The 12,583-nt window shown below is 42.7% G+C and overlaps 1 protein-coding gene across 2 annotated transcripts in view; it reads left to right on the top strand.

The window, feature by feature from the left end:
• LOC146961439 (glutamate receptor ionotropic, kainate 2-like) overlaps nucleotides 1–12,583 on the top strand; it is a 59,614-nt gene that overhangs the window by 14,895 nt on the left and 32,136 nt on the right. The window contains exons 2-6 of one of the 2 annotated variants that reach the window (XM_085770052.1): nucleotides 3,369–3,536; nucleotides 4,261–4,518; nucleotides 7,066–7,247; nucleotides 8,749–8,802; nucleotides 10,303–10,476. In XM_085770052.1, coding sequence (XP_085626178.1) covers nucleotides 3,369–3,536; nucleotides 4,261–4,518; nucleotides 7,066–7,247; nucleotides 8,749–8,802; nucleotides 10,303–10,476 — 836 coding nt within the window. Of the gene's footprint in view, nucleotides 1–3,368; nucleotides 3,537–4,260; nucleotides 4,525–7,065; nucleotides 7,248–8,748; nucleotides 8,803–10,302; nucleotides 10,477–12,583 lie in introns of both variants that reach the window. The other variant, XM_085770051.1, reaches the window with a different exon arrangement.

The raw sequence follows: 12,583 nt of genomic DNA, 5'->3' as shown, positions 1-12,583 counted from the left end.
CTGAAGTCGCAGAAATACGATCTTAGTTTTAATCTCTGTTCAGAGCAGCAGAATGTGTTTTACCAAAATACCAACACGGTTGTTTTGTGTCCTTCAGGAGGAGAAAGGTTGCTGCTGACTGAGATTATAATTTCAAATAAAATTTACATCTGTATGAAACCAAGTTACTGTTTTTCTGTACAGTCCAAAATACACTTGATTAATACTGAACAAACATTAAAAGAGAATAAAATTTACATAGAGGAGACACCCTCCCACACTGCACTTTCATTTCCACTTCTGCTCAGTCGTTCTCTCCCTCAAACACACACACACACACACACACACACACACTGAGACACTCAGATCAGCAAGCCTGTTTTTTCGTCAGGGTGATTATCCAGCTCATAACTCACTCAGAGCTTTCATTTGCACCATAATTCACTCCAGTCCCAATGATGGCGGCTCCATAATTCACACACACACACACACACACACACACACACACACACACACACACACACACACACACACACACACACACACACTGATTATCCCAGCTGTAACTCACACACCTGCAATCAGACGGACCAACAGCCAGTAGTGAGAGGAGGATGGATGGTACAAGACAGAGCTTTATTAGACTTTAAATATACATTACACCCTATAATAATGTGTGCAAGTCTTTCCCAAGATGCTGAAAGTCTATACCATGGGAGGAAATGTCACATTCACGATTCAGTGTAAACAAGACTAAAGGATCCGTTCTTTAAAGAAAACGCAAACCAAAGACTCGCGTAACGTTAGATTCCAAGGTTATTCCAAGGTAATGTAATATTTGACATCTCCTTTGAAGTACTTAATTTAATGTTTCTGCTCCTCTGTGTCCCCAGAGAGAGATAGTTTCTCTAAAAAACCAGCATGTCCGAGCCATACAGCGTGCCAAAGAAATCTGATGAACCTAACTTAATATCCTTATGCTCCTTTTCAGACTCGTTGAACAGGCCAGCGGAGCCTCATCTGCTCCCTCGGGGCAATAGTATAATAATTATCTATTAGGTCAGACTGACATGATTCCCATCATCTTTAATGCTGATTCTCGGGGATTCGTTCTTTTGAAGATTAATGTGCCATTGCAGTGAAATGAAATGCCGTGAATAGCAACATGTTCACATCACATCGGGCCCGTTGTACAGCAGGAGGACTAACACAAGAAAACCTCATTATTATGACTCACTCAGTGACACAAAACATGTACTTGAGCGCCTTTATAAGTTTGTGCCTTATCTTTTGACTGTGCAGTCTTTTAAAAACCCTGGTTCACTTTCTTCACTTCTCTATGGGTGGACATACATATGTAAAGAAAGCACAACACACTGTCTGGCTGTACTGTGGTGACAGTGATGGAGCTCACTTCCCTAAGTTAATGACATCCTCTTTGCCCTCCTGCACTCCTTTTCTATCATTCCCTGCTGTGGCCAGCTGCTATTTATAGCCTGCTGGGTCTATTAATGTAAAGCCCTCTCGCTCTTTCTCCACTCTTTTAAAAATGCGTCACTCCCCCTCTCTCTCTTTTTCTCTCCCTCTTTCAGTCCCACTTTTCCCTCGCTCTCTGTAATTGAATCAATGAACAGGCTTTAAACTTTTTTCTTTTTTTTTTCTCTCAGTTTGGATTTCATCAAACTGGCTCTCCGTCCTCGGAGAGGGTGGGAACCGTGGATGGACTCCTGAACTTTGCTCTTGTCTCAGAGAGCGTTTTCTCAGAGCGGCTCCCGCAAACCCTTCTTTCATCTCCCCTCGCTCCACCCAGTCCGCTCTCTTTTAAGTTTGATTTTCTGTAAAGCTTTTTCTCAGGATTTAGTCCATCCTCAAAGGTGCTCAAGCTGATGGAACGTAGCTTTGATTTATTTATTTATTTTTTATCATGTTTATTTTGAAAGTTGAAAATTGGTTGCTTGACTCTACAGCAGTTCCCGCTGTTTGACACAGTAATATTCTTTTTTTTTTACATATTAATATGTCAGTGTGCTACATGCTGTGGCATATTGCCTTTCCTTGTAATGGCTTTGCTTCGTTGTAATGATGGATGTGTGAAAAATACTCTGTTATCATTCTCACTGACCCCATTTACACCTGAAATTAGACATGTCCTGGGTGACTAGCTTGTAAATTAGATGGAACAAAAAAATGAATCTACTTTGCAACACTTTAAAAAAAAAATGAAAGAGAGAAGAACAGATCATGAAAATCTGACCGTGTAGGTTGGAATGAAATTGAATGATGTGTTTTTTTTAAATGATTTTCAGGTGTGAAGCAAGTTCAAGTAAATTCTATGGTGAAATAATCTTGAGATGATTAAAACGTTGGTTCAGGGTCAGTTCAAACATCATCGTCCTCCATACCATCTGGAGCTTTATAGAAATAACTGACGAGCCTGATGGGTGCTGTTTTTTAAAGGTGACAACACCTTACTTTGCCGCGGTAATTATACTGTCTGGCTCAGGTGGTGGGCGAAGCAGTGTGCATTGTTTGTTTTTTATGTTGCTGAGGCTTTTACTCTGTCAATTAATGAGCATCGCTAGGTGTGATTCTCATGTATCCAAAAGGTAACAAGATTTCTCAGGCAGGCTCAGCGTGGCGCTCCCTTCAGGATGCTCTCCCATTACAGTAAACACCAACCAAAGTAACAGTGAAATGTGAGGCAGAAATACGAATCTGAACCTTGGAGTCGACTTCTTTTTAACGAGTGTGTTCAAATATTTCCCGGCGTTTTTTATTTTTATGCCTTTCTGACTCGTCTGACCTTCTCCTTCACTGCCAGTCTCTCTGTTTCTATCTCTCTGTTTCTATACCACTTTTCTATACCTCCTCTTTCTGTATTTTCAGCCTAATCTCTTCGCTCCCTGCTCACTTGTTTTTCTTTGCTCTCCTCTCATTTGAGAATCATTAAAATCAATGGGACAAAATTGAGGAGTGAACCTTTCTGTCAAGGCTGAGCGAGGGAGTTAAAGAAGGGCACCCACCCCTGAACTCACCTCCCTACAGAACTAATTGCCTATAATTACACTGACGACTGCCACCGAATGCAAATCAGCCGAGATCCAAACGCCTAATCCTCACTGTAGATCTGTTTCATGTCAGCGTGTGACTGAGCTCTGTGAAGCAGCGAACACAATGGCATCAATAATATGAGAGTACAAACACTGAAGTGTTAAAAATGATAGCACTACTTGAGCTGTAATTGCCTGCATCATATCGACCATTTACTTGAATGTCACTTGTGCTAAGGAATCTATTGCAATTACAGGAGAAGGAAGTGGCTATTCAGAGTTATTATTCTTTGCTTATTTTTCTTTGTTTTTTTTTGTTTTTTTTCTCTCGACCCACAGGTGGAATATTTGAATCCATAGAGAGTGGCCCCTCCGGAGCAGAGGAACTAGCCTTTAAATTTGCCTTGAACACAATCAACAGGAACCGCACCTTGCTCCCCAACACCACGCTGACCTATGACATCCAGAGAATAAACATCTTCGACAGCTTTGAGGCCTCCAGGAAAGGTGAGTCCGGCCGTATGAGGGAGACATTTAACAGCGCCTCAAGTGAATGTCGGTGAAATCTCATAGAAATAAAAATTGCCTTCCACATACGACAGCCATTTATTTCACAACTTTATGGTGGTAATGTAACAGGTTTTTGGAGAACTTTGCACAGAGTGTCCATCAATCCAAAAAATAAAAAAAATAATAATTTAAAATGTGTGTTTTTGCATGTCTGGTCCAGAACTATTGTGAGGTATACAAATCACTAATTAGCAGGGATTTTAGACGTCGCAGAAAAGACTCAGAGGTTAATTGAGTATTATTGTGTATGATCGTTTTTCCTCGTTGGCTTACTATTTTATCATGTACATATTCATTTATTATGCATATTGTGGAGCGTCCACCCAACTCAAGCTTCTCACAATGAACATCTTGAACATATACTACATGGGACAAGATCTAGATTTTCACTGAAAAAAAACAGCTGACTCAAATTGTACCCAGAAAGAGAAATACATTTTTTTGAGACTATTTTATACCATACTAATAGTTTAAACTTCCACAAAGGTTTTGTAAATTGTTTTTAAATGGTGAAAATAAGATACAAGTTGAGAGTAAGTTTCCCCAGAGTTGAATTAAATCAAATAAATCAATTTGGCCTCGGTCATTATCAAACAACTGTTATTTTTCAAACGGTAGATTGAGCAGAAACAATAAACCGACTCTCTTGCTCTCCCACCAGCATGTGACCAGCTTTCTCTCGGGGTGGCGGCCATTTTTGGCCCCTCGCACAGCTCGTCGGCCAATGCGGTCCAATCCATCTGCAACGCTCTGGGAGTGCCCCACATCCAGACCAAGTGGAAGCATCAAGTGTCAGACAACAGGGACTCGTACTATGTCAGCCTGTTCCCCGACTTCTCCTCCCTCAGCAGAGCCATCCTCGACCTGGTGCACTTCTTCAAGTGGAGAACGGTCACCGTGGTTTACGACGACAGCACAGGTACAGGTACAGTTGTTGTCCGTCTTCATCTTCCAGTGGTGCGCCTGTTTGTGTGTGTGTATGTGTGTGGTGATGAATGTGTCACTGTTTAAAAACCTGCAGCTCTCTTACAGTCTAAACTGTCCAGAAAAGCAAGAGGTACCAGGTGAGCTACAAAAAGCAGCACTGCTCCTCAGAGTTCAGAGAGTGCTTTGTAACCTGTCAAGTTAATTCAGAAATCAATAGCTTACTGTTCTGCCTCAGTCCTCCAGGTGCTGCCCGTGTCAGTCTTCCAGGAGAGTGAGCAGCAGCATTGGAAAAAAAAAAAAAAAAAAAAAAAAGTGGACCACATTACCCAGAATGACCCAATGTCTCTTCAGATTAATGCAATGCAGGACTGTAGTATGTGTGGGCCGACAACAGCCATTAATAACACACAGAGACACTTGATCTCTGAGGGTGGCTATCAAATGTGTCTTTGAGCCATTTTGTCTGTCCCGTGACTTTGTGGAGTGGCTCATAATGTGCGTTTTAAAAGACCAGTCATATTTTAGCTGGAGTGCAGTGATATTTTTATGAGGTAAAGTGTAACCGCTCCGGAGGAGATAACAATATTCAAATGCTTATTCGCAATTTACGAGCAATTTGGCACGATGTGGCTGACAACTTAATGTAAGTAAATTAGACAGAGTTGAGATGAGGTTTAAATTTTAGACAGGTTGCATAATGAATTCACTCCCCACTCTCAGGAAATGAATATTGTCTTGCGGGTTGACATCTTAAATTGTGCCTCTAAATAGATATTTAAACCCTTTTCTGCTCCTTTTTATCAACTAATGGTGTCTTGGAAATATTAGTTTTACTGCTGCTTTGTCTCCTCCAGTGTGTCTTTTACATCTGTTGCATACATCCTAGTAAACAGCCAGTCCTGCAGCGTCGCCGGCGCCTGTGCATTAACCTCGGATGATATCCCAATGACTCGTCCCACTTGCCACATTATTCTGACTCATCTCCTTGACCTCTCTTCATTCCTGCCTTGGAGCCCAGTATGTTAACACCCTCATTCTCCAGCAAACTGCCCCAGTGAGATGCCAAAAGGTGACCTCTCGCCTCTCTCTCCGTCAGATAGGAGTCGCTCGGGCCCGCTCTATGGAGCCAGTTCTGCTGTAACGCACCTGACGCCCCCCACCCCCCCTCCACTAAAAAGTGTGACAGCTGCATAGCCGCATTGCATCCCCCCACACTGCCGCTTCCACCCGGTCCCAGGCTGTAATCACACAGCTTCATGCTCCAGGGCCCCACGCTGCTGATTGGAGCCTATCTGACGGCTGGCAGGAAAAACTATCGGAGGGGATAAAATATTCACACACAGCCGTTAGAAGATCCAGGGGGAAAGTCTGAAGGCATTAGCCAGAGCCCACAAACATCTACGCTGACAGTGTTACCCAAACGTTGAGCTCCCTTGACAGATTTTTTTTTCCTTGCTTAACACCTCCCAAAGTGTCAGCATGAACAAAAACAGGAAGACGCAGACATGCCCTAGAGTAGGGATCTTTTGGGATTACCTGAGGAAAGCTCTAGGAGGTTCACTATTCCTCCCTACAATAGTACTTTTCACAACAAGACCTGCATGTTCCTATTTCACACCAATCTTTCTGTAGGCCTCGGGGAGACCCAACCCCACTCACAGTAACACCATTAAACTGCTCACACAGCACTTCATTTCAAAATAAAAAATAGGCTGAGCTATCTTAAAGTGATTCCATGAAGAAAAAAAAATCCTATCTCTCTCCAGTTCCCTCTCAAACTATCCTTGCTGCTCCAACCATTTTTATACCCATGACAAGTAATCATCTCTCCCATCAATCCTGCCTCTTTCATCCCTGGACTCTGAAGTTCTTTACTGAGGGAGAAACTCATTGTAATCTCATCACAGTATCTCCCGGAGAGCTTTCTACCTGAGCGTGTGGTCGAGAAATGAAAGGTGAAGATTGTAGCTCAATATGCGACGGCGGCGTCGGGCTCCCTGGGGGCAAGTACAAGGTGGGCAAACAGAGCCGCTCTCATCAGAGCACATTTGAAGTGTGTGCGAGAGAGACAGGAGAGACCGGATTGACCACGGCTTTCCATCAGGGTAAAATTGAACCTATTCCATGCTGCTGTACGGTATCATGGAAGACGAGAGCGATTCAACACTCGGGAGCCTTCTGTGGGATTGGAAGTTTCTGTAGGAGGCTGCAGATCGCGGTTCTTTCTATTTTGTGCTTTTGGTATAAAAGAGTGCAATGTGCTGGCTTGGTGTTAAATTCTCTTGATAGGTCTGTAGCAGTCTGTTTGCTTGCCAGGCATGAGTAGGAGGATCAATAGACTGTGGATTAGGAAGGCATGCATGCATATGAGCCTTTTTTTTTCTGCTGAGAAAACCTGAATCCAGCTGGGTTTTTTTTTTTTTTTTTTGTGGCCTCCTCGGCATCAGCGATACTTCAAAATGGCGGCAGATCAAACACACTATGTTGCTACATCTTTAAAATTCATTTTTCACGCTATATGTATCCTCTTTGTCTGCAGGTCTCATTCGACTGCAGGAGCTGATCAAGGCGCCGTCACGATACAACATTCGTTTGAAGATCCGACAGCTGCCCACAGAGACCAAGGATGCCAAGCCACTTCTGAAGGAGATGAAGAAAGCAAAGGAGTTCCATGTCATCTTTGATTGTGGACATGAGATGGCTGCCTGGATCCTAAAGCAGGTACGAGCCCACCTTAATGAGCCATTACAGATCGGCAGATAAAATCATTGCGAAACCAAACCTGAGGGACTGTACGTACGTGGCGCTCTGAACTGTACAGTACTTCTAGGTTTCCCACCGCCGATCGGAGCAAATTCAAGATGTGACGTTTGTGTCTGAGCCAATACAAATGGCATTTTTCTCCACTGTTTCCCTATTATTTATTTTATTTTTTTTTTTACATCTGTAGACTTAGTGATCAATCAAGAAAATAATTGGCAATGACACTGATCATTGGTTGCGGCCATATTCAGTGCTATTCACCGACAGTAATAACAGTTAGGTTGATGGAACAGTCTGCTACGTTTTGTGAAAAAGATGGGTAATTTTTATCATAGCGCTCCCTGAATTTAATTAAAAGTGAATTAGCTGCAGTCCCAAAATTTACATAATGTCCCCTTATAGAAACACGGGCTCAGTGCTCCATACGTAGACTCGCAGTTCACTCATTATACTAAAACAATAAGTTCATGTGCGTTCCCTTTATTATCCTCTCTCTTTAAGCACTGATGAAAATGTTTCTGATACCTACTTTCTGCTCCATGCAGCTTTAATCTCTCGGCAGAATATTAGATCTCTACTACTGACCCGTCATAATGGATGCTCTCCATTGCACAATAAAGGTTTTTTAATTAGAAAGCCTAATTCTGCTCACAGGCATGTTAAATTCATTTAACAGAGGCAGATTATTTATGAAAACTGCGGGGGTTCTTATTGAATTGAAGCCTTCTCACGAGTATATTGCACTGTTTGAATTCTTGATACAGCTGTGTGTCTATTGGAAGCAAGTAGAATGATTATTTATTGATGGTGAATACTTAGCTGGCACAAAAAATCGGAAAAATACTCCACGTCAACAGCTCAGCTCAATGACTTCAGCACTTTTCCTGAAAACCGTGGGCTTTAAGTTGGTGTGTACATTGCATTCCAACTATTCTTCTGTTTGCTGTGACCAAACACTGTGTTATCTGGACTGAAAAAAAACCCAGAGCTCACAGAGAATAACAAGAATTCTTGGAAGTCTTTTTTTTTCTTATCACATTGAGATGGAGTTGTGAAATAAACAACATCATATCAGGACAAACAACACATTTTGTGTGAAAAGTATCTAATTAAATAAAAAAAACAGGTAATGGAAATATAAATGTGTTGTTTGAATTTCGCACTCAGCGGCTGCTGGTCTGACGTTTAAACTTGTGTCTCAGTCTAAGTGTGATATTAATACAGCGAATCGATTAATCAACCATTAGCACCAAGTCAGACTGTTCTGGATATGCTCTTTAAATATAAATCTCCATCCTCAGTTAACTTCCTGCCCAGGCAGGTGGTGTCAACATTAGAGAGACTGTGCAGGTTAAGTAAAAGTTAAATGAATTAAGATGAACAGAGTAATAAGCACATTAAGCGATTAATCTTTGATTTTTGTCTCACTTACTTTTCACTTTCTCTTTCCTCCCTGTAGGCCCTGGCCATGGGTATGATGACAGAGTACTACCATTATATTTTTACTACCCTGGTAAGTACACTCGCACCACTTTTATTTGGGGAAAAAAGGCAATTATACACAATTTGTTTGTTCCATTTCTGTTGCGCGCCTGCCTGTGTGGAAATGTGCAGGGTTTGAATAGTTTGCTTTTCCTGGGTTATTGCAGTGCAAACACCTGCTTTTATTTATTGCAAGGTAACGTTTCTGATAGTAGTTTTTCTTCTCTGAGAAGAAAATTAAATATAACTCAACTAGAAAGCAGTCAAAGAAAACACATCCCATTATTCTGATTTGTGTAAAGTGTTTTGAACCTGAGCTACAACCCGTCTTTCTGGCGATGGAAATAGATTGGCCTTCTGAGGCAGACTCATTGTCATGTAGTTGATTATGAATAAATTATTTGCATTCAAAGTCTCAGATCCAAAAGTTTAACTTCTGTTTATTTTCTAAATTTTGCACCAGCCCTTTCACCCCACGTGGCTGTCCACAACCCTGAGTGTAGGAAACAAAAGCAGTTGGAAATATTTTATTCTGACTGCGATTGGCAGCGATTGAAGTTCTCCAAAGTTCTTTGATCTAGCCACTACAAAGATTGTTACGCTCCAGAGGAAAAGCAGCACATCTTCGCTGAGTACAGAGAAAAGAAGACAGAGAGCTCAGATAATAGCCCTGAGCAGATGAGACTGTCACCCATTTGGTCCATTATAGCTCTAACAAATAAATGGCATGGCTGTGTTGTTTGCAGCACAATTGCAAAAAAGGTGAGGGAAAGGTTGGAGAAAACTGACCTGAAAAAGACATTTACCAGTGAACAGGACACACAGCCATCCCTAGTGCATTCCCATAAGAACCAGGCTGGATGAAAGGGCAGAGGATGACAGCAGGTATGTCATTGGGAGAGGAGAGAGAATAGTGATTATAGGCGTGTTTCCGCGGCATGCCGCTGCCGCTGCTGCTGCTGCTGCTGCTGCTGCTTGTGTAGGTGGCAACATGCCTACTTTAACATCCGCCAGTGTTTGGCAGGTTGGAGGCCACTGTGCTAGCCAAAACTGTTGTATACTGGTACCAAGCCATCCATGCTGCTTTCAGAATAGGACAGCAAACATTGACCATGCCCCCCCCCCTCCACCTCACACCCCACACCCCACTCTAGCGTACATCACCTGCTGTTGCTCTGTCAACTGTGTTGTTGCGTCCCAGAGACATCTGCCTGGTGAGATGCCAGACATGCTGTATGCAGGACAATTGGGTTGTCCTTTCGCTTCCACATGATAGATGGCAGTCCACCAAAAAGCCTGCCTGTAACCTTGAAAGCCTCGCCTTAATCAAGGCTACTGCCTCTGCATGAGATCAAACAACTCCTGAAATACCTTCAACTGTACTCTGTGCGCTCACTTCTTTTGCTAAAGCTGCCACTCAAGTAGCCGTTGAATTATTAACAATGTTAAGAAAATAAGCGGCGCGCACACAACCCAAAGATGAGAAATTAATTGCTCCAACACATCCAGACTTTCCTCTTTATGCCTCCAGGACCTCTTTGCCCTGGACATGGAGCCGTATCGTTTCAGTGGAGTCAACATGACTGGGTTCCGCATCCTCAACACAGAAAACTCTCAGGTGTCATCAATCATTGAGAAGTGGTCAATGGAGCGGCTACAAGCCCCGCCCAAACCGGACTCAGGCCTGCTGGATGGATTCATGACGGTACGTTGAAAGGTTTTTTTATGCTGCTTATGTAATGCATGAGTTGTGCCGCGAATGTAAAATCCTGCTCATAGCTCCACATTACTCCTCTATCTCCGAGCGAACGCAATAATTGGAAGCCATTTGTAGTGTAACTGCACCTTTGGGGATATTATGCCGTTTGTATAATATGATCTTTATGAAGTTATACATGGCGTGGAGTAAATAAATCTTTGTTTTGAAAAATACAATAGAAGACAGAGTTGTCAATCACAAGCTGCATGGTTCAGGGCTCCTGGGGCGGGTACGGGAGCGGCACGAACGCCCACTGTGTGGAGCTTTTGGGCTGGTGCTCCTGGGTCTAAATGCTCAGTAATGAGCCGGTGTGAATGGTAATAGCCGTTTATCTGCCCTCCTGCCTCTCACAACTCTCCTCTGGGAGCGTGGCCAAAATATGACAATCTGTCAGTGTTCATGCAGAGAGAGGGAGCAAATTGGATGGAAATTATGGCCTTGGTTTTTTAGGATGCCATCCAAAAAAGCATTGGATAAGGTGATTTGAAAGTGAAAACGGGAATGGAGCTCGTCATGGACGTTCAAGGTCCCTCTCTGTGTCTCTTGTTGTAAACAGTCCATTTACCCCCCCTTCCCTCACGACACCTTCCTTGCAGACAAACACCTTTTTTCTGTTTTTTGGGGGGGTTTTTTCAATCTTTTAGCCGGGCTTTCTTTCTTCTTGGCAGATTAAAGATGTGCTACACAAAATCTGTGTAATGAAAGAAGTGTCTTTACATCAAAGACGTGAAGACAAGGCCCTCAGATTAGACACGGTGCATGATGCCTATTCATATATCAATCACTGCCTTCTGACATACATTCAGAAATGAAAACAAACACTCAGTCATGAAAATAAATGTCTTTGAAGTTCAATTTCCGAAATAAAAACCATGCAAATACATCACAGTTTACTATAATATCTTGTCAACATGCAGCTCACACTTCTGTAAATACAGAAATATCATATTTTATTTCCACACAAACACTATGTATGTGCACCCGAATGCAGATAAACAAGGAAACTAGTTATGTATGCAAAAAAAAAAAGATTAATGCAATACACAAAGAGGTTAAATCACTTGATTTTTTTTCCCCTTCACCGGAAATTAATGGATATTAGTGGAGAATGTTGAATTGATTAATTAGCATTGCATGAATCATTTTGTCAGATCCTATACTACATATTGACATATCTCACTGGACTAGAACCACCGTTAAATAATAAATAATACGTCCAAAGCCTCATGCAAGCTTGATAAAGTGCTTCATTAGAATGCCCTATTTATAAATCCCAGCTCTGATGTATTTTTTTTCTTTTAGTGATCCGACCCAAGAGGATTCTCTGTAGTGAGTGAATGAAGGGATGGAGAATACACACATTGTGATTTTGATGGTTTTACAAAGGCATAATTGCGAAGCAGTTTGGCGGATGTTTAATAAAATACCCCGTACCTACATTATAAATGCATGGGTTAGAATAATGTTTGGTTTCTCTGCAACGCAAATGTGTCTAATTAATTTGTGGATTTGCCCGACATTTGTGCCGCGGTGCTTCTGGGCAGAGAAGCCACCTTGAAGGGTATCATTAAATGAAAGTGTAGGAGGGCTGCGGCAGCCAGTGTGTGACCTTCCACCCGCGACCCTCCCTCCAGCCTTTTATTTCCCCCCTCTCTCTCTCTCTCTCTCTCCATCTCTCTCTCCATCTCTCTCTCTCTGTCTCATACCTTGTCATTCTCTGCAACACAGAAGCCTTGCTGGGCTCTGGGCTTGTTTGCTGCTCGGTGGCCAGGCAACAGTTGTGTAGCGGTGGTTACCAGGACAACGCCGCCCGTGTCACCTTGTGATTTCATGAAGGATTGATTGACTGAGATGGGAGGAGGAGGAGGAGGAGGTGGAGGAGGAGGAAGGTGCAGTAGGTGAAATGGTGGCAGCAGGATTGGAGGGGGTGGAGTATGGTGGTGGTGGTGGTGGTGGGGGTGGGGGGGGTATTGTTGATGATGAACAGGAGGAGTAGGAGAACGGGCAGGAGAGACGGCGGTGGGGGGATGTTCCGAGCGTTGAGAGAGAGAGA

Source organism: Trachurus japonicus, chromosome 24 (genome assembly GCF_045865225.1).
Source record: "Trachurus japonicus isolate A0001 chromosome 24, Traja_1.0".
Lineage (NCBI taxonomy): Eukaryota > Metazoa > Chordata > Actinopteri > Carangiformes > Carangidae > Trachurus > Trachurus japonicus.
The sequence above is the reverse complement of the archived record's forward strand: the minus strand, read 5'-3'. Positions and strand labels throughout refer to the sequence as shown.